The 20,427-nt window shown below is 40.4% G+C and overlaps 1 protein-coding gene across 7 annotated transcripts in view; it reads left to right on the plus strand.

Annotated features, from left to right (window-relative positions):
* adgrl3.1 (adhesion G protein-coupled receptor L3.1) overlaps positions 1-20,427 on the plus strand; it is a 130,932-nt gene that overhangs the window by 13,430 nt on the left and 97,075 nt on the right. For all 7 annotated transcript variants that reach the window (XM_026303337.1, XM_026303345.1, XM_026303342.1 and 4 more), the window contains one exon: positions 16,136-16,301. In XM_026303337.1, the coding sequence (XP_026159122.1) occupies positions 16,247-16,301 (55 nt within the window). In that variant the 5' untranslated portion in view covers positions 16,136-16,246. The remainder of the gene's footprint in view (positions 1-16,135; positions 16,302-20,427) is intronic.

Here is a 20,427-nt window from a genome sequence, read left to right on the forward strand (position 1 = left end):
ACACTGACTGTTTTGGAGAGGGGAATAATGTTGTTTTTTAAATAGTGGTTGTGTTACCATGGCTGGCTGATGCTTCTTAAATTTTGTGTTTTTGACTTGAAATTTTTATTCACATCCTTTCTATTTATCTTTCTATCTATATATTTTTTGTAATTTTAATTTTTTAAAATTATGTAACCTTATTTTGTGTGTGTGCGTGCGTGTGTCTACAGTTTAATGCACTTCCTGTCTGGTGTGTGTCATCCGGCATGCTTTCCTTCCTTGACTCTCACAGGACTCTGAATGCTTGCTTTGAAATCTTATTCTGTGATATCATGGGTCATTTCAGTGAAACAATGAGTCAAAAGAAAGAACAACAGCAAAGGGGATATATCATTCTTCATATGTGGGATGTGCTTTCTTTTTTCCCTCTGGTTGAAACAGGTGTTTCCTGTTCGATACGCACACAAACACACAATTTTCATTTACCACATTACTAATGAGAGTGCAGATTGATACAATCTGTATCAGTGTCACTGGTTAAACATGAACATGTAAAGTGAGTCACCTGGCAGTACAGTACACATGCATGGAGAGATAACGGATAGAGATCTGAACATACTGAATTCATACACACTCCCTCTTAAAGCTAGGTATGAAGTTTAATTTAAAAAATGACCTTATTGTTTATCATAATAATAATTTCCTCTCCTTAATGAAGTCCAATCATTAAAAGAATATTATAAAAACAGACACAATTAAAATAGATATATGAAAATAATTAAAAGTCTAGCTATAGCAGATGTAACACATACACACACACAAACTGTGTGCCCCCCCTTCTGCCCCCCTGATGCCGCCCCCTGTGAATACAGGCTTTATTGTCTTATAATGTGACCTTTGCCTTGAGTGGGGAGGCCTTTGTCATGATACAATAGAGTCCATATTGTAAACCATGCCAGTCAATGCCGTGTACAGCCACCAGAGAATGGGTGCAGATTGTCCAGGATCCAAGTTGAAGGCTTTGAGGCAGGCACTTGTGGTGTGTGTTTGTCTGTGCCAGTGTATTTTTGTCTGCACTGTTTGTGTCTGTAAGATGCAAGCCTGTTTTCCAGAATCAGCAGATGGGCTTGTGCAATTAGACTCAGTCTTCCTCCCTTGTGTGCACACATGTACGTGTGCACACAAACAGATGCACAAAAAAACTCACAGCAACACAAATACACACATAAATACACCCAGGGCTGGGCATGAAGCAGATGTCTCTGAAACACTAGACCTGACAGAAAGTGTAATGTAGCAGGAAACTGAGGAATGAGAACAGAATTGCCAGGGCAACCACTAAACATCACTCAGATCTATTAGGGCTGGGCGATGAATTAGTGCTGTAATTTACTTGACTTTTAATAGAATCATCATACCATGATAACATAAACTGTTTTGTTGTTGATAGAGGTAAATAGTCAGACCAAGAAGTACTTTGAAACAAATTATACATGAGATAGATTTTTTTTTCTTTTAGTGTTCATTGTGTTGAACTAATTGTGATTTTTTTTTTACATCAAATTGTTCTTGTCAAGGTAAATGATTCCAAACAAGCTGTAATTAACAAGAAGCAACATTTTCTAAAATTTTGGTATTGCACATATGAAGGGTATAGACATATTTTCAACATGAGTTTGAACGCATTTGTTTTGAACATTTGTGTGATTATTTGCCACCTTTATAATATATATTAATATTGGAAAATGTGTTCCCATAATATCACAGCAATAATTTCACACTGAAATGACTAGTTGCTTTGTTGATGTATAATCTATCTATCTAGCCACAAAAGAGGTACAAATCTTGGTGCACCGAGGTATTCATTTGGACTTGCACATCTCTGCTTTTAGCCTCAGCGGCCATGTATTGACCTGCTGTAACAGATAGGCTCGGAAATGAGATTGTGACTGAAAGGTCATGATTTAAAATTTGAGAAGCACAGGAGCTGTGAAAGTCCTGGCAGTTTAAATCTCCCAACAACTACCATCAGTGCTGTGACCTCTGGGCACTTAACCTTTAACTGTTCCAGTGGAACAGCTCAGTGCCCAATAGCGCGAGACAGTGTGGATGTGCTGTACCAGGTCCCAGGTGTGAATGTGTTAATGCGTGAATGTGGTCCAGCTCAGCTACTCCCCCTTAGCCATTCATGCAAAAATGGATATGTTCCTTCTTTGTCAATAAGCCACGGTAAATGAGGATTATGCCTTTTGAGTTTTGAGGTATGAGTGGTGTTGTTTCATTGCTAATTTACAGATGTCTGATGTTATCATTGATGTCTGATGTTTAACCATGTCTAGTGTCTGGTGGCTGAGTATCCTGTTGACTATGCTAAAGATACCAGGTTGTCCCTTGTGCACTATTTTTTCCCTCCTAAGACTGAGATAGGGCACCAGGGGAGTGAACGCACACACACCTCCACACTTTGTCTAACACACATGCACAGTGACGTAAATGCGTGACAGACACACATACACCACATACAAATACAAATCCATTGCCACCTGAGTGCAGTGGTACAACCCCCCACACACCCGCCACATCACAGACATACACACACACACACACACACACACACACACACACACACACACACACACACACACACACACACACGTGACAACAGGGAGTTGCCCACAGAGATTCTCTATGTCAACAACTTGGAAGAAAGCATCTATTTAAGGCCACTGTATTCCTGGTAGTATAAGCCATCTCATTTGTGTGAAACGCTTGTGTGAAACAAAACAAGTTACTGCAGCTACTATCACTCTTTCTTCCCTACTGTCTTCTCCTATTTGTGGTGTTCTGCTTATGAACGGTGCTAACTGTGTAAAGTAGAGTATATTGTAAATGTAGATTTTCAACGGCTTTGGTGTGATGATAAGCAGATGCAGTCACAGATGTTTTCCCTCCATGTGTCTATTTACCAGTTCAATTATCCCTATCACATACTGTAGAGATTTGTTGTTCTATTTTGGCACATAGATTCTAACAAAAATACAAGTTAGTGAAGTATCACAAGTCTATGTTAGCTCCGTTCTTGTGGGCAGTAGAAGGTCTGATAATCAATGAATCAATCATTTTATTTAAAAGGCATCTTTCATATAGGTTATGCAATTTAAAGTGGTTTGACATACCAAAATAAGGCCAAATAAACAATAACAACAACAACAATAATAATAATAATAATAGTAACAGTAACAATAATATTAATAATGCTAACCATTAATAGCCCGACTAAAAATGTAGGTTTTGAGTTTATGTTTAAAAATACCAACACTTTCTAAGTTCTAAGACCCTCAGACATATACACTAAAAACTGCATGTATGTCTGATACATTAAGAAGCATAAAAAGTACTTAATTATACTTTGTCACTCTAGTGCATTATGCAGCATTTAGTTTAAGAAAAGATGTAAGACTTGGTCAAAGGTTATGTAACTGTGAAAGCATATGTGATTTTTTTTAGGTGTCAGATTTACACTTTTCAGTAAAGAAACAGAAGAAATAAATAAGCCAACCTTGTCTATCCCTTATAACAGAACACTAACTATATTATTACACTAACAGATATGACTTGGCTTTCATATGTAACCTTCACGTTCAACTCATGTTTCTGTCGGAACTTGAAACTATCTATATTTAGTACTATTTTAAAAGGGAATCAATGTTCAAGACCTCTGGCTACAACCTGAATATGAGATCTGAGCAGCGTAAGATAAATTTTTGATCAAATATTTCTCACTGGCACAATTATGCTTTGATGAAACAAGTAGTGTATGTACAACAGCACACCCTAGTTTTCTTTTATTTGGACTTTGTAACTTTATGAAAAAAGAAGCTACTTTCTCTCTCTCTCTATACATATATAAAAAAAAAATAAAAAATTTCCCTTCTCACCTCTATGTTTGGTGTGTGTGTGTGTCTTCCTCAATCTCGGGTCCTCTACCAGTGGCCTGGGAGTTTGAGGGTTCTTCGCAGTATCTTAGCTGTTCCTAGCACTGTGCTCTTCTGGACTGAGAGCTCTGATGTTGTTCCTGGGATCTGTTGGAGCCACTCTCCCAGTTTGGGGGTCACAGCCCCGAGGGTGCCGATTACCACGGGGACCACTGTTGCCTTCACCTTCCACATCTTTTCTAGCTCTTCTTTAAGCCCTTGGTATTTCTCCAGCTTCTCATGTTCCTTCTTTCTGATGTTGCTGTCACTTGGGATTGCTACATCTACCACTACGGCTTTCTTCTGCTGTTTGTCCACCACTATTATGTCTGGTTGGTTAGCCATCACCAGTTTGTCGGTCTGTATCTGGAAGTCCCACAGGATCTTAGCTCGGTCATTCTCCATCACCTTTGGAGGTGTGTCCCATTTTGACCTTGGGACCTCCAGCCCACAGATGATCCTGTACACTATGCCGGCCTCTTGGTTATGGCGTTCCATGTATGCTCTGCCTGCTAGCATCTTACAACCTGCTGTTATGTGCTGGATTGTCTCAGGGGCATCTTTGCACAGCCTGCACCTGGGGTCCTGTCTTGTGTGGTAGACCCCGGCCTCTATCGATCTTGTGCTCAAGGCCTGTTCTTGTGCTGCTATGATTAGTGCCTCTGTGCTGTCTTTCAGTCCAGCTTTTTCCAGCCACCAGTAGGACTTTTCGATATCAGCCACTTCTTGTACCTGTCGGTGGTACATGCTGTGCAGGGGTTTGTCCTGCCATGATGGTTCTTGCTCTTCTTCCTCTGCATCGGGCTTCTGTTGCCTGAGATATTCACTAAGTATTCCATTGCTTGGGGCCATCTTCCTGATGTACTCATGGATCTTGTTGTTTCATCTTGGATGGTGGCTCTGATGCTCACCAGTCCCCGGCCTCCTTCCTTCCTCTTAGTGTACAGTCTCAGGATGCTGGATTTGGGGTGAAGTCCTCCATGCATTGTGAAGAGCTTCCTTGTCTTGACATCAGTGGCTTCTATGTCCTCTCTTGGCCAGCTTATTATGCCAGTGGGGTATCTGATGACCGGCAAGGCGTAGGTGTTGATGGCTTGGACCTTGTTCTTCCCATTTAGCTGACTTCTTAGGACTTGCCTTACTCTCTGTAGGTATTTGGCTGTGGCTACTTTCCTTGCGGCTTCTTCCCTCAACATCCGCTATGCTGCCTTCTGGGAGTTCAACTCCTTCAGTCCTGACAACCTTCCCTCTCTTTGTTATCATTCGACCACACCAGTCCAAATGACATTCCAATGTCGTTGCTGTATAATCCTGGTGGTGTAGATCAGTGAGTCGATGTCTCGCTCAGTCCTGGCATACAGCTTGATGTCATCCATGTACAGGAGGTGGCTGATGGTTGCCCCATTTCGTAGTCGGTATCCGAAGCCCGTCTTAGTGATGATCTGGCTGAGGGGGTTCAGGCCTATGCAGAACAGCAGCGGGGACAGAGCATCTCCTTGGTAGATGCCGCACTTCATGGAGACTTGTGAGATCGGCTTGAGGTTGGCTACTAGGGTTGTTTTCCACAGTCCCATTGAGTTCCTTATGAAGGTTCTTAGGGTACTATTGATGTTGTACAGCTCCAGGCATTCCAGGATCCATGTGTGAGGCATTGGGTCGTAGGCTTTCTTGTAGTCAATCCAGGCGGTGCACAGGTTGGTCTGCCTGGTCTTACAGTCTCGAGTGACCGCTTTATCCACCAGTAGTTGATGTTTTGCTCCCCTGGTGTCCTTACCCATTCCTTTCTGGGCCCCGCTCATGTATTGAGCCATGTGCCTACTCATCTTAGCCACTACGATGCCCGACAGGAGCTTCCATGTTGTGCAGAGGCAGGTTATCGGACGGTAGTTGGATGGGATTGCTCCCTTTTGGGGGTCCTTCAGGATCAGGACTGTCCTGCCTTCAGTTAGCCACTCTGGGTGAGCCCCATCCATTAGCAGCTGGTTCACTTGAGCTGCCAGGCGCTCATGGAGGGCAGTTAGCTTCTTTAGCCAGTAGGTGTGGATCACGTCAGGCCCCGGTGCTGTCCAGTTCTTCATGTTTGAGACCCTTTCTCGGATATCTGCCTTTGTGATGGTTACTGGTTCCTGTTCAGGGAGGTTGCTGTGGTCTGCTCTCAGGTCTGCCAGCCACTGGGCATTGGTTTTATGTGATGCCTCCCTCTCCCATATGTTTTTCCAGTATTGTTCAGTCTCCAGCCTTGGTGGGTCTGTTCTCGTGTTACTGCCCTCCCACTTAGAGTACACTTTGGATGGTTCGGTGGAGAACATCCTGTTTATTCTCCGTGCTTCTATTTCTCTGGTGTACCTCTTCAGGTGTGTGGCCAGGGCTGTGAGTCGTTGTTTGGCAGTCTCCAGGGCCTCTGGTATGGACAGCCTGCTGTATTTCTTACCCAACTTCATCCCCCTTCTCTGCAGTTCTGATAGTTGGCTAACTTCTCTCCGTGTTGCCCTTATTTTTGCCTCTAACCTCCTTCTCCATGCAGGGTACTGCTCCTTGGTGGTGGAATGTATTTTGTGGCCAAGCATCTCAAGGATGACTGTTGCCGTGGTGTATATCAGCTTGTTGGTCTCGGTGATGGTCACAGTGGGGATTGTTCGTAATGCTGCATTCACATCTTCTAGTAGACTTTCAGAGAGTACTTCACTTAGTCTTGGTAACCGGCTGCGTAGGTTCCAGGTGTCCATCTTGCTCACGATCTTCACTCTCAGGTCAGCTGCTCTTGTGTTGAGAGTGTTGGGGCTTGTCATTGGGGTTTGATACCCAATCTCGGGTGGGGATGGTGTTGTTTCCCCCCTGACCTTGTCCACAAGTGTCTTGTTCCAGTAGCCCATTTCTCATCAGGTTGCCCTGGTCCCCCAGCACCTGACGCGGACCTTGTTGACGTCCGAGCCAGTATGACTCCAGTATTTCTATCGCTCATATGTAATGAGGTAGGCTAGTAGCGTTAAGGACCTTGCCTAAGGGCCCACACCGGTGATGCCCTGGTCGAGATTTGAACCCCCCGACCATTTGGTCTCCCCGCACTGAAGTCAGTGGCCTTAACCATGCAACGATAGTATAATAAAATAAGACTTTTATTTATTTTTATGGATTTGAAGCTGAGGGGCAACAGCCCTAACCACTGAACAGGCACACTCACCTGTATTGTATGTACTGTACTGTACATAAAATACAGAACATCTCATGAATCCCAGCTTCACATACAGAAAACTATAAACATTCAAAAATCTATACCAGAATAGAGATCCACAGTAAGAAACGTGGTCCACCCACTGCTCCTTTGAGTTACTGTATTTTCAATGCATCTGCCCACTCTGATTTCTTGATTGGAATACATCAGCACACCAGGGACATAAAACTGCAATAAGATCCAGACCTTTAGCCTGCGTGATTTGAATATGAAATGATTAGATTATTGATTTTGGTTGTTTGGGTCTTTCGCCCTGAGGCGATATTGTGGCAGTGCAATCACCATAGCTGACATTTAGCACTGTGTTTACCTTTGCTGTCTCCATTGATTGCTTCAAAATCACCACCCATACATCCTGCCAGATCTCATTGTATCATCAATTTTATGATATTTGAGAAAAGTGATGGATAAAGCAAAAAATGCAACAGATGCAACAGTGGTCTGTGTCAGTAAAGAAAATAACCTCATTGCCTTGTGATCACAGAACAGTGATTTCAAACAGTTTAAAATCTTTATAAAGGGAGAGAATGCAGTGCATATGGGAGGTAAATTATGCCGAAAGACAAACATTTGATAAAATGCAGATATTTATAGCTTTCTTCATGAGACTGATGAGGGTTTGAGCATGTTTTGCCCTGGGAGCAGAAAAGCCTAAGCTCAGCAGGGAACAGTAATAAGTCTTGATTTTTTCCTATTAATGTTTTATGTGCATTTCTTGCTCTGAATAACCACCATCGCTCTTCTACAGTCCCAGTAAACTTTGAAGGAAATCTATTCTTAACTTTAAGGTTTTTGCTTTTGTTTGTGGATGGAAAGTGAAAATATATTGTCTAACAAAAGGGTTTACTGAAAAATATCTCCATATCACTGAGGACGTCTGTTGTGAGATATTTTACACACATCGGTGCTCTGAGCAGCACAGCCGTCAAAGAGACTCAAAAACGGTTGTAGTTTTAATGTTTTTGCACTATGTCTGTGAAGGATGTTTCTTGTTTAATGCATTTCCTTAAGCAGGAGTCAAGGTGGCAGTTTGTGAATGAATGTACTCTCTTCTTAGATAGATCTCCTTGTATTTCCAATGCCATTTTCTCACCAGTTAGACAATCCAGTGTTAAATGCCTCTTTTTATATTTATATACCAGTGTTGCTGCTTATGCATTATTAAATTATGAACAGGGCCCAGTAAGGGCCAGAAAGGCCTTTTTGAATAAATATTTCAAGACTCTGATATACAGAGTTCATATCTGCTCTGTAATGCAGGAGGCAAATGTTTGGTCCTAATGTCTTATGCAGAAAACATATTTTTCCCCCAAACTGAATCTACAGTTGAACTTTTACTTGCTGATTCAGACCAAATCTTTGAAAGTTTGAAATAGTGTTTGTGTTTCAGGGAAAGTATTGAAATTTATGAAGCATTTGGAGAGGAAAAACACATGCTGCTTTAGTAGGAATCTTATTATCTAAGTCTTGAGAACATTTAAAAGTCTTTTATGTGATGTTATTTTGAAATGGACAACAATGGGTATAGAGGAACTGAAGATGGCAAATGTTTTAAATCTTTTTTAGTAGTCCAACAGAGGGAATTGTATTGAGGGTAAAAGATAGAAGAGACAGAGGAGGTATCATACAGAGAAAAGACAGAATAAGGCATGAGGGGAAGAACAGTTAATAGCAGATAAGTAAACAAGGCTGGATGGAGGATAACAATGGAGATGAAAATATACAGAGGAAGTGAAGAGGACTGAAAAAAATAATTGATAAATGGTTGAAAAAGCTCAAAAGCGAGAGTACATTTGAACATTTGAGTGTTTTCTCCTGCTAATTGAGCCAGGCCTTTCATGAGGGTTTAAATCTAGGCCATGAGTGTTGTATCCTGCCTGTTTGACTGCATTGCCTCCTCTTTCATGTAGCATCATTCACTGCTGAGGTGGCTGTTCTCTGTACTGTACAGGGTCACTTTCTCTCTCTCTCTCTCTTCACCCACAAACAGTCACATACACACAAACTTTGCCTCTCTCCGCCTGTGGCTTTAAGGCATGGTTTTGATGGATTTGTAGTGACAGTACTGGGTTTAGAGCACAGCATGGAAAGGACGAGAAGGAGATGGCAAAAAAGGGTGGTACGAAGGAGAAGACCGATGAATCAAAGGGAGGAAAACAACAGCAGTGGCAGTGGAATCAACATCACTGCATCTCTAGTTGACATAATTGATTGTATCAGAGGCAGTTTTGTAAACTATTAACTTCCTCCGTAAAGGTTACTCAGCTGTGCCGCCATGCAGAATTAAAAAGCTGCACATGCATGTGAATATGAATGAACGTGTGTGTGTTTAGATGTGGCATAGCTGTTTGCTTTGTGTATTCATTTATTTACTTTTGCTTCTCTTGCTTTGTCATTAACTGAGGGTACTTACACATAACAGTGTATTCTAACAAGACTAATATTGATCAGTCATGAATAGAATTGATGGAAAACATTGATGAGTAATACTACTATACTGTTTTGCCTCACAAAAGCAATTAGCAGTAACTGCAGAAATACTAATGCTGAGAAGAGGGGGTCTGATGTGTGAAAGCTCTACTAACCCAGTGTGGCTTATTTAACTGGGGAGAGATGGGATGTACTTGAAAAACAAGTACGATCCATGGAGGCCTCACCATGTGACTTACAGGTCTTAAAGGATCTGCTGCTGCTAATGTTTTGGTGTCAGATACCACAGGAAAGGTCAGAGCCTTTTTAGTTGCACTGGGCGGACGTGCACAATATTAGGCAGGCGATTGTAATGTTGTTGCTCTTTAGGTTTTGTTTTGAGTCGTGGTCCAAATACTTGATGGCACGATTGTACAGGGAGTAAAAAGATATATGCCTTAGGTTATGAACTTGCTTTAAAACACTACTCAGCTCATTCTGATCGCTTTTGGCACTGCCTCTCTCTCACCGCATCCCACTGTCCTCTCTGTCTCCATCCCTCTGTCACTCCTCCTTTATCTCATCTTTCCTTCTTAGTCTTCTTCACCCTTTTTTCTTACTGTCCTCATACATGCATCCCCTGCATCCCCCCCCCCCCCCCCCGTGTATTCGTCATCCTCTCCTCCACCTCTCCTCCTCCTTCTTCCTGTAATATCTCTCTGTTTTAATCCTGTCTTGTCTCATGAGGGAGGGAGGGTGGCATAAAGTTGATTAGACTGAAGCATTAGAAAGTTCAGAGCAGAGCAGAGTAGAACAGACCGTGGTGTCTAGCCACTAGGTGGTGAGGAATCAAAACGGGAGTGCCATACAGACAAGGTCGTCGGCGGTGGATTTTCACGGTGGTTTCGGTGCATCGAATTTCTGAGAGCATCTCAGAACAGCCAGAGGCAGCCATGTGGAAACTGCAGTAGTCCGGTCAAAGCCGGGGCCTCCCTAGATGCAAATTTCTGATGGGCATAGAATGTATAACATAAAGGGGAAGGATGAGGTGATCAGTCCAGAGTTTTAAACTATTCTGAACTATTCTGAACAGTCACTGTTGTATGTTAAAATTGAATATATGCTTAGGTTAAATTTCCCAAAAAATATAAAAAGAGAGTCGTGAGAATAAAACTTTCTATTATACATAAGACACAGTGCTAAAGTCCTGTCATTGACACTGACAGGTAATTTTGTTGCGTTAAGATTTGTCTGGCACAAACATGTGACATGGACTCATATTAATTGTGATTTTAATGTGGTCCGAGGGGTCTTGTATGTGAACCCCGCCACTAATGCCAAATTAGCTACCTGAATTTGTGTATGTGCGTGAATGGTCACTCACAATCAAAATTCTCCCAGCCTGTCTACCTGTCCATCCATCCATCTTCTATACCCGCTTTTCCTGTTCAGGGTCACGGGGATCCGCTGGAGCCTATCCCAGCTCTCTCTCGGGTGGAAGGCAGGGGTACACCCTAGACAGGTCACCAGTCTGTCGCAGGGCCACATATAGACACACAAAGACAGACAACCTCACACACTCACACTCACTCCTACGGGCAATTTTAGAGTCACCAATCAACCTGACATGCATGTTTTTGGACTGTGGGAGGAAACCGGAGTACCCGGAGTAAACCCTGTCTACCTGTATTGATGATAATTTCTAATTATTTTCAATGCAAACACTTCCCATATCCACTCATACTTTGTCACCCACACAACCTCATTCCAACCCTCTGCATGTCACACACAAACACCAGCGCGCACACACTCAGAAAAAGTCCATGGTGGTTAAACCTACCTTAGCAAGCCAACTGGAGGTAATTTACCGTAGCTTGGCATACACATGCCATTTTACTGATCATGCTGCATGGCCCCCTGAGCTTTGTTTCGGGTAGGCTTCTTTCCAGCAGAGCAAAGAATGAACAATTCAAGAGATGAAAGAGAGGGGAAAAAGAACAGGTGAAGAAAAACTAAATGATGAGAAAGAAATGCAAATGCTGCTGAGGCTTTTTTCATGTAATATAGTTTGCTGCACAACTTAATATGACTAAATATGCATGTGTATAAGGTTTGAAGATATACATATTTATTAGTGTATTCTTATGAACAAGCACATCAAATGTCTCTTCAGACTGCATTGTCAACACATATTTTAAAAAATTAGTTCTTCAAAGTGATTTTACAAATGAGAACCGTGTTTTCTTTCAAAACTGTCATAAATGAAGAATTCCTCCTGGTTTCCCTCCACTCTAATTAGGGAGAAATGAAAATACAGTTACAGATGGACTTCAAAGTTCTTGAATTTGTGTAGAAATCACATTTCTGATTTATTGTTCAAGCTAAACTACAATCTTTTGTGTTGACAGCTTCTCCTAATGTGACCCACCTCTGTACATACATCTAAATAGCACATGTATGGAAGCTAGAATCCTTTAGCCGTAAACACAGTATAGACCACAAACACAACGTTTAACATATTTGAGACTCTGCCTGGATGCCGAGGGGGTAGGGCATCTGGTCTCCTAGTGATAAGCATGTAAGTGTGTAAATGTATGTGTGGGGTGCATGCATTGACAAGGTAGCCTGGACTGGTCAGCACTCATTAGGTTAGAAAGAATCCCCAACTGAGGAGTGCTGTGACAGGCAAGACTCTTGTTAGGGGACTGTACACACACACACACACACACACACACACACACACACACACACACACACACACACACACACACACACACACACACACACACACACACACACACACACACACACATTGGATCAGGCTGCTTTGGTGTACAGAATCAACCCAACATCAATTAGTTTATGGATGCATGCAATATAGTGTGTAAAAGTAGTGGCTTCACCAACAGCTCCGGTAATGCCGACGCTGTAGGAAATGAAGATTCAGGGAAGGAAAATATATTATATTGAAAAGTCACTTATGCATGAACACCATTTGGAAAGAAGATTGACTAAAATATTTGTTATTACAAAATATTTACATAAGATCATACTAATATGAATTCTAAACCTTTTTTGTTAAACATATTGTACATTTTATATACAATATGGTTTGCTAGCAAATAAACCTGAAAGGGAATAAAATTTATTGCATGTTTAATTTTTGGAATGATTAATGCAAGTATACAAACAGACATAACTGGGGCGGAGATGGATGGAAACAGCAGGTAAATCAAAGGATGTGGATCCAGGGACAACTATTTGTTTTGGTCTGATCCGGCTTATTAGCTCATGTGTTTCTCAGTTTTATGCAGATGCTGCTTATCTGCCAGGGAAGGTCTCCACTGAGAGATAACTAGCTCAAGATAGGAAATATTGAGTTCTTTTGAAATATATGGCTGGATCATTTTGTCATTTTAACAGTGTGTGGCTTCAGACAGGACATATGATGTTTGCCAAACCTGGTGTGCATGATCAACAGATAAATATGGGGAGCAAACACATCACATATGCTCTGATAATTAGCACAATTACTGCCTGGTTATTCATAATATATTAACCAGTAAACCAATTGAGATAATGAAAGAAAACAGGTTAAAGAAACCCAACTTCTTGGTCACTATAAAGGGAACATATGTGTGTGTCTCATCAGAGTCTGTTGCAGTACTATTGCCTGCGGAGGTACCATGCTGGAAATGAGAGGGTTAATTAAGTGATGGGTGAGGTGGCAGGGGAGCATACGGGGCAATGCAATAGCTTTTGAATTATGGAACAGTGAAATGCTGAGGCTGGTGACGTCCGGCCATATGTCAGTGTATGCCTCCTGTGTGTAGCTGGGGACAGCTGGTCAGATTGCTCATGTTCAACCAAGTTAGGAACCAATCCATCAAAATGGGGCAGCTTGTTGAGTTGTTTAAGCAAAAGAAAGACTGAAGCAGTGTAGTGTATTGTTGATTCTATCACTTTGGTGCTATTAGGATTTGTCAGGACCTGTTGGCTCATATGAAATCACTCACCAGTGGAATCTGATATTTTGATAGATGATTGATGATTTGATAGATTTCTTAAGTGAAGCGAGGTAAGCTTATTTTGAAGGCTCCTGTAACAAAATCATGCTGCCATTTTGACTCTATTGAAAATTAGACTTTGGTGTCAAAAATACAGCCAGAATTCACATATAAACAAAGGAAAAATGTCCAATCCCAAACCACCATGTGATATTTCTCAAAATCACAGGTTAAGTTTGTTACTACACATTAAAAGAAAATTTTAATTGAAGGGTGTTCCTACCTTTAATTTGTATTAGTGAATCTCACATTCAAAACTAGAAACATTATTATAACAGCCCAGATACAAAGACTATAAAATGTGTGTTTTATGCTGAAATACAAACACAGTTTTTCTATGATTGTTGCTGAAATGAATATTTGTTTGTTTAATCGCTATAATTGTAAATTAATGTTCAGTTTCAAAGATTTATTTTGACATCCTAAACAGAACAGAGTACACAAAAAACAGCGGTAAGCTCTTATCTTATTGCTTGTCTCTGGTATGGCCCTGTGGGTACTGTATATACATCTGTCTGTCCTGTCTGCATCATGAGGCCTTTTGTCACAGTAGATGTTCAAAAGATGCATTATGTATACACAGTGTTTCTGGTGGTTATATAAAGGTCTATGCCATTCTGATTCTGACAGTTTCTATAAATAAAAATAGTTTAAAAAAAAAAAATTTAAGACCAGTTGTGGCTGTCCAAAAATATCTAAGGAGGTGCCAAATCAGCTATTTGCCTTCACTGCATGGCATGGCAGAGATAGCTGGCTTTTGTCTTAGTCTCTGCTGGCCCAAAACGATGTGGTCACACTGATCAATAGTCTCTGTTCCACATGATGTATTTCCCATGGCTTTGGCTGTCTGCTTTACTCAATCTGCCCCCGACTGTTGCAAATTTCTGCAGCCTCCCTCACTCAATCTTTCAGTCAGACACACATGAGCTTTACATGCCTGCTTAATGAAGCTGGGCAGAGTTTCTCTAAAATTGTAAACATTAAGCCACAAAATAAGGCTGCTGTTATGCTTGAACTAGTCCCATGAAAAATTATGTTTATTTGACATCTAGTAGTTTGCTTCATAATGGCTGAGTGATGCTGTGACCTTTTTTGTAGACTTAAAAATATCATACAAAAGAAGAACTTAGAGTCTTCTGCAGAGTAAAAGGGCAAATGTTTTAGTCTGCAATGAGTAAAAAATGTGGATTCAGGAATGTGGAAAGTGATTGCGTTATTGGCTGAGCGAATGGGCAATTTGGTAAGTGGTTGAACAATTCTGGTCATCCTAATCAGTTCTGAAGAAGGAGAGTGAAATGATGTTTACCAGTCTGCCACTGCTATAACTAAACTCAGAGACCATCGTCTTATAAATTGTTTATCGCTGATAGACCATGAAATGAACAATTAGATTATAACATCAATACATTTCACACTTCGATACTGATGTGGAATGCCAAGTGAAGTGAATCTTATTAAAGACTGCAGCATCATTATACAAACATTAAGAACCACTATATTATGTTTTTTAAACAAGATAAATATTTAGCATTTAGTCTTGCATCCAACAGGCTTGTTGTTTATGGATTACTTGACATATGGGCTGTTGTGCAAAGTTTCCTATTCTTGTTAGTGTTGCATATTCAGTATCATCTCATTTTTATCTCAGTTATAGTAAGCTGTAATTGTTTCATTCCTTTATAATCTATTAAAGAAAGAACTGCCAGATAATGTTCAAGATAATAATTTTCTAAAGGCAGGTAAAGATGATTTAAACAGCTTAATTATGGTGTATCTCAAACAAATGCAATAGGAATTAGAGATTGTTCTGCAGATAATGTGAGTACAGTGTTTTATTTATTGATTTTGATTATGTAACTATTCAGCACCACCTTCACCCCAAACCTACAAAATAATTTTTCACTTATAATACAGCTTTTTTCTGAAATTATGTATATTCTTTATAATCTAGTTGTTTATATTGCATTTACCTGGAGGGCTAAAGGTAAAAACCATGTGCTTTTCTGTTCAGCTTCTTACTCTTTCCATGCTCTTTCTTCTTCTCTCAGTGTCAATTTAAGATAATTATTGATTACAGTCCAGTGACATATGTCTACAGGAAGCTACACCGATGTTTGTTAAAACATCAATCTGATGTAGGTAAACGAAGCAATAGACTGTGAAGGAAATCTTTTCCTTTGCTGCCTAAACTTTTGAAGAGTTTGTTGTTTAAGCAGTTTATCAATGATGAACAGAACATATTTTTGTTGTTGGAAAGAAAATATTTATACAGCTTTTTACAGATGCTGTTTTAGAGAATGCTGCTATTGGTTCTCTGTCATAAGCCACTTGATAAACTGTTAATATAACTAGACACTCATTTCTTTGTGATATGGTCACTATATACAGACATATTCAATACACATTTTAACCTAACTTGTATTGGATATGACACCCAAGTGAGCAAATCCTCTCTGTGTATCAATTTGCAGGCCTGTATGGTGTCTGGAGCATTGAGCTGTGAGAGAAACAGCTCACCATAAGAACGTCTGGGCTCAGCAGGAAGTACCTTCATATCTACTTCCAGGTCAACCTCAGACATCATGTGGACCCAATGCCTGCTCTTCATCTCAACCTTGTTTGCTCCCATTACAATTGGTAAGATAGGACTGACATAATACAGAACTAAACAAACGAAACACAAGTTTCGTGAGCAAGCTACCTAAAGAACTGCAATAAGTTACTCATTACAGTTTGCCCACTGAAAAACAAACAACAAACCATCCTCTCAGTTTAATGCCTGAAGACTGACTGTCAAACACTGTTTTAAAATGTAGTGGAAATATGCAACATACCTGTCCTTATTGTGAAGATAGATAATCACATGAATGGTGCCTGAATTCCATTCAGCTCCTTCTGTTTTATCATACTATTGAGCATGAAGACTTGCTGTCATGACTTACTGACACAGATAAATAGAATAGATCCATAGTTAATGCTATTATTAATGCCTGTGCTTTTCCTGCTATGATAAGTCAAGCCTGTTAAGATAGAAGGTGTTTGCTGCAGCACTGTGCTGTAAGTTATATGTTCTTCAAGGTGTCACGTCTCCACTTACAGACACATTTTTACACACAATGCATTTACAATGAAATTTCAGTTGTTTCACTTTATATGACAGAAACTACTACACTGCTAAGCTACCTCACAACACACTCACAGACACAAGCTCTCTTTTCTTCTTGTGCACATGCATCCTGTATGTTACCGCTATGCACATTTATATCTATGTTTGAGTCTCCTGCATTCTCTCACACACATGCACACTTACAGTGCACTCACACACACAATGCAGATGCAGCCCCTGTAGGTTGCCAGTATGTTTCCTGCTCTCCCCTGTGACAGTGGGCTTTGAAGACTCCTAGAGGGAGCACTGGCCCACTTGGACTTAATACTGTTAATGGCTGCTGTCAATCAGAGTTTTGTGAGGAAAGAAACTGCTGCACACACGCAGACACATTCAGCACACACACCCAATCATGTACTTATTCACATTCATGCAGACATGCATGCACATAGCCAATATACTTTAAACATCAAAATACTCTACAGCCACATGTATGCAGGCCCTCCTTAAAAATCACACTGGAGTAAACACATTCAAGCACACACAGAAAGTGCTCACAGGCAGCCACTTAGACACACAAACACCAAAAGCTTTGCTTTAACACCAAGAGATGAGTTTCAGTCAAAGGTATTTGCATCAATGTCTAAAGAATAAGTCGACATATGCAAATCATGCTGTTTATACCTAGCAAGGATTAGTTGAAACAAAGACAGTTTAGCTTGAGGACACACAGCAGCAAGCACTCCATCTTCTGCACCGAGGTGTGGCTTGTCATTATTTCAGGGTTATATGAAGACAAATAAAAGAGAATAGCAAAACATGAATTCACAGAAAAATATATTTTTTGAGTTTCTAATACGAACACTCTTTAGGCTGGAAGCTAGAGCTAGAGAAATGCTGCAATCGGACAATGAACGTGACCACACAATGAACGTGACCACACAGGACCTCAAACTAAACTGTGTATTCTTTATTTTTCCTGTCAACAAGTGCCATGAAAAGATACCAACCAACAACATGTTAGTCTGTCTCACAACACTATATTCTGTTTCCCAACTCTCTGTGGCACTCAGCCCAAAGCTGTTTGCACTAAAGATAAACTGCAGATAAATCATTAAAAACAGGTCACAAATATATGATTTATTCTAAATAAAATGCCAACTAATTTAAACAGATGCTTAAAACAGATGGGGATTGCAGTTTTTAGTAAATGTTACTCAAACAGGAGGTGAAAATGCTTCTATTTAGGACTCGTTTATTGTTTTGGTTGTTTATTGTTTCTCTGGCGCATGATGATGACCTGCTGAACTGAATATAAAACACTGAAGTTGGGCACATAAAATAGCGGAAAACAGAGATGAGATGAGATGACAACTAAAAAATGTGTCTGAAATGTTTTTCAGAATGAAGAAACCAGTCGCCTAGTGCAAATGTGTAGCTCATTTATAGTTTTGTTTGTTGTTTGTAGGATAGATTTATTGTTGGTTTTGGTCTTTTACTGGATTTATTGACACAGAAACCATGCACTGCTGCTGCCAACCGTATGCTTCAAAATCTTTTACTCCTGAAAAATGTGTTGTTTTTGTTCTAACCCAGAAAATCCACGTCAGACACCAACATTGGCCAAACGTTTTGGCAGTTCAAGTGAGAGATCACCTTTTAAGTGTCTCTCTCTTCCTTCTCACCCTCTCTTTGTCCATCTTCCCATCTATCCACCTCTTTCGCCACTCTCATGTTCTTGGCCCAAATGTAAAAATCGATATCCTTTTGTTTCAGCCCCCTGAGGCAACAAGAGTGTCTGAATAAGATTGTCTGTACTAGCTGTGGCTGCCAAGTTTCTATCACCACTTACACATTTAATGACAGACACATTAACATACACTTGCCAGGTCACAGATTATTGCATGTGTGTTAAGAAAAAGAGCTAAATACTGGGATGTCCTCTGTGCATGACATGTGTCTGTTTTAGGAGGTGCTGCTAACTGCTTAGACTCATTTGGAAGTGACAGCACAATGTGCACAGTGAGGTTGAACACAGTACAGTTTTATAGGTGAGACAGTTAATATAAACATGAATTTGAAGGTGACAGATAAGACACAAACTATTTACTGCTGCTTTATAAAGGCAGAGTGGCTTTTAATTGGAATACAGACAGAGCCCTCATTTCAACTGTGTGTACAAATGGGTTGGTGTGTGTTTATATCATAATACTCTCTTTATGCCCAGTAGGCACCCTGTAAAGCAACACTGTAAGACATCTGATCCAAAGCTAGTCTAGACAGCTGCCTTACAATACTGTGTATTGATCCCTGCATGGTTCAATTAACCATCTCTTCAAAATTTACATTTATGCTCATGGAGGTAAACATGATGCAGCTATTGAAAAACTAATAAACTCACACTTTGATTAACATAATAATGACCTACTGCCCTAAGCGTTCCCTTACATACACACATGCACGTGTGTGTGTATGAAATATCACTTATTCATCAGTCTTATCTCCAAATGAATTCACGCATCATCAATCTAGTGCCCTCAGGTACAAGCACCACACAGATATTTTGATACTCTGGTTATAAGTTTCTTCCTCCACATGCCATCATGCCCCGCATTTGTTTGCACATGTGTGTGTTTGTGCTTGTGTGTGAAGTGGTGAAGGGCAGTATTAAGTTGAGTCTGGGCAGAGTGTCATTGAGCTCATTCAGATTCTTTGCGGCATCCGTGTAACCATGATGCTCCTCCAGCCTATAAGAGCGCCAAGGGAGGGAGGACGGAGTTGCTATGGTTACTGTGACAGGAAAGCGAAGAACGTGTTGCTGTGAGTCACTTTTCAGAGATGTTTGAGGTCTTTGCTTGAAGTGCAGGTAGCATCTGTTCATACATGCACATCTGCATGTGCTTTTAGGGAATGGCATGGAAAATCTTGACAGGCACTTTTATTCACTAAAAACAAAAGTAACATTGAACAGTCACAATCACTGGACAAGCCACAGTCTACAGATGCAAATTTTTGTCCAGATTTTAATATACTGTGTTTTGTTTACTCAACGGGGACAATGTGTAGTATGCATATTGCAGCAGAAATTGCTAAAATTCTGAGACGTGGTCCTCAGACGGGGGAAGCTGGTAACACAATAGGATGTAAAATTAGCCACAATAAACTAGTAGTTCTACAGACCCAGGAGATATTGACAAAACAGAACAACACAAGTGAACAAGTCAGATGATAACCTATCTATCCAGGGATGATAGCTGATGTTCCCAGGGATTGCTGCTCTCGAGAACAGAGAATAACAACATCCAAGCTACAATAAAACAACCAAAATACCCGGGAACATCCAGCCCTACATTATCAATAGCATCCAACTTTGATCAAAAACCAATATGTATATGTTAGTAAACACAGAAAGAATAAAAACACATGAAAGAGCCACCTTTACCTGACGTTTTTTTATTTTATCTTGAATATAGTTAATTCAGGTACAGTGCGGTTTTTTTAAGTTTCTTCTTCTTTGAGACAAATCTTAGGAAAAAATATTCAAATAACAGTAAGTACCACATACATTGAAAAATAAAAAAATAAATAAATGATCTGAGCACAAGAGAGCAATGTCACACTTTAGTCATTTTCACAGCAGGTGTTTTGACTTGTAAC

This window comes from Mastacembelus armatus, chromosome 1 (genome assembly GCF_900324485.2).
Source record: "Mastacembelus armatus chromosome 1, fMasArm1.2, whole genome shotgun sequence".
Taxonomy (NCBI): domain Eukaryota; kingdom Metazoa; phylum Chordata; class Actinopteri; order Synbranchiformes; family Mastacembelidae; genus Mastacembelus; species Mastacembelus armatus.